The sequence below is a fragment of the Rhipicephalus microplus genome, chromosome 1 (genome assembly GCF_043290135.1).
Source record: "Rhipicephalus microplus isolate Deutch F79 chromosome 1, USDA_Rmic, whole genome shotgun sequence".
Taxonomy (NCBI): domain Eukaryota; kingdom Metazoa; phylum Arthropoda; class Arachnida; order Ixodida; family Ixodidae; genus Rhipicephalus; species Rhipicephalus microplus.
This window is the reverse complement of record NC_134700.1, coordinates 207,735,804-207,737,345: the sequence shown is the minus strand read 5'-3', so window position 1 is coordinate 207,737,345 and position 1,542 is coordinate 207,735,804. Positions and strand designations below refer to the sequence as shown.

The 1,542-nt window shown below is 57.4% G+C and overlaps 1 protein-coding gene across 1 annotated transcript in view; it reads right to left on the bottom strand.

Annotated features, from left to right (window-relative positions):
- The window catches only part of LOC119159756 (lysosomal alpha-glucosidase), an 88,357-nt gene extending 87,140 nt beyond the window's left edge, over window positions 1–1,217 (bottom strand). The window contains exon 1 of the mRNA XM_037412606.2: window positions 998–1,217. Coding sequence (XP_037268503.2) covers window positions 998–1,141 — 144 coding nt within the window. The 5' untranslated portion in view covers window positions 1,142–1,217. The remainder of the gene's footprint in view (window positions 1–997) is intronic.
- Between the last annotated feature and the right edge of the window lie 325 nt (window positions 1,218–1,542).

Genomic DNA, 1,542 nt, shown 5'->3' with positions numbered 1-1,542 from the left:
GGGGGGACGGATTGTTCAACGATAATGTATGTATGTTCGTGCGTGCGTGTTTCCTGTGTGCCTGTACACATACACATTAAAACTGGAAAATACCGGGGGGGGGGGGGGGTCTAACCCCCTACCGCTCAACCCTTCTCTCCCTCCGACTACGCCAGTGGTGGTTTCACGTTCAGGGCCAGGCGCTTTAATGAAAATTTGCTCCACTTCTGATAACTTTCTGTTGACATTTCATTGATTACTTCTCTGAAGAGTAGTGTTCTACGAGGTGGAACATGTAGCGTGTGAAGGTGTTTGAATGGCACCGAGCCCGCAAGAGTACGCATTATCGGCTCCCACCGAAACGCATTGGTCGGTATTGACTTCAACCGTGCAACATCGTTGCCACTGGGCTTCCACAGGGAGGGTACAGATGGAATCACTCTTGTCTGGAGCAGCCTGCAGCTACTCTTTTCCGCACAAATATGCAAAGACCGAAGCCATAATGGTACCAAACATGGTCATACAGCATGATAGGCCCTTGCGCTATAATTCAAGCATTAACGGAAGCTTGTAGCAATCGTGAAGCAGACGCTGCGGCCAACAACAGTGCCAGCAGCCGGGCGCTCCACTACTCTGGACAGGTGTGAGTCTATTATATCTGATTAAGATGCAACAGAAAGCCACCCCGCCGCGGTGGTCTAGTGGCTAAGGTACTCGTCTGCCAACCCGCAGGTCGCGGGATCGAATCCCGGCTGCGGCGCCTGCATTTCCGATGGAGGCGGAAATGTTGTAGGCCCATGTCAGATTTGGGGGCACGTTAAATAACCCCAGGTGGTCAAAATTTCCGGAGCCCTCCACTACGGCGTCCCTCATAATCATACGGTGGTTTTGGGACGTTAAACTCCACACATCAATCAATCAACAGAAAGTCATGCAAGCCGCTCTCGAGTCACACCAAATGGGTTTTTAAGTCGGTCAACTACCTCGGAGCAGCCGTGGGCGTTGGTGATGAACTCACCTCGCTGTAGCGTCCTCCATCCTCGCCTCGTGAAGGGCGCCTGCTGCGCGGACGCCAGGTGCGGTACTCGTTCGAGCGCCGGGACGAGGAGCACGAGCACGGGCTCCACTTGCACGCGCACTGCGGCGGCGTCACAGCCCGCATGGAGCGATCCACACTGCCGGCGACGTCGCGAGGAAGCAGCAGCTAGCGATGGGCGCAGCAGCCGACGCAGCGCCGCGCCGGCGCTCCTCGTCGTTGATAGAGCGCGCGCGGACGCGGCGGCAGGATGCGCGCCGCCGCGCAGCGCGAACGTGCAAGCGGCGGCGGCAGCGTGCCAGCGGGGGAGGGTCGACACATGCGTCACTTGCAGAGGCCGAAAGGCAACAGAGCCGCCGTTGTTATTTGTCTGCGGCAATGAGGTGAACTGGCGAGGGGGAATAGGGCGGGAAGATAGCTTCGGTCAGTGTGTTCTCGCGAAAGCTTTTCCACGGGCACGTTTGCATGCCGTCCAAAGGCTTGCAGCGTTACTCGCCACCATACCCCCCTCCCCGCCTTACCACTCG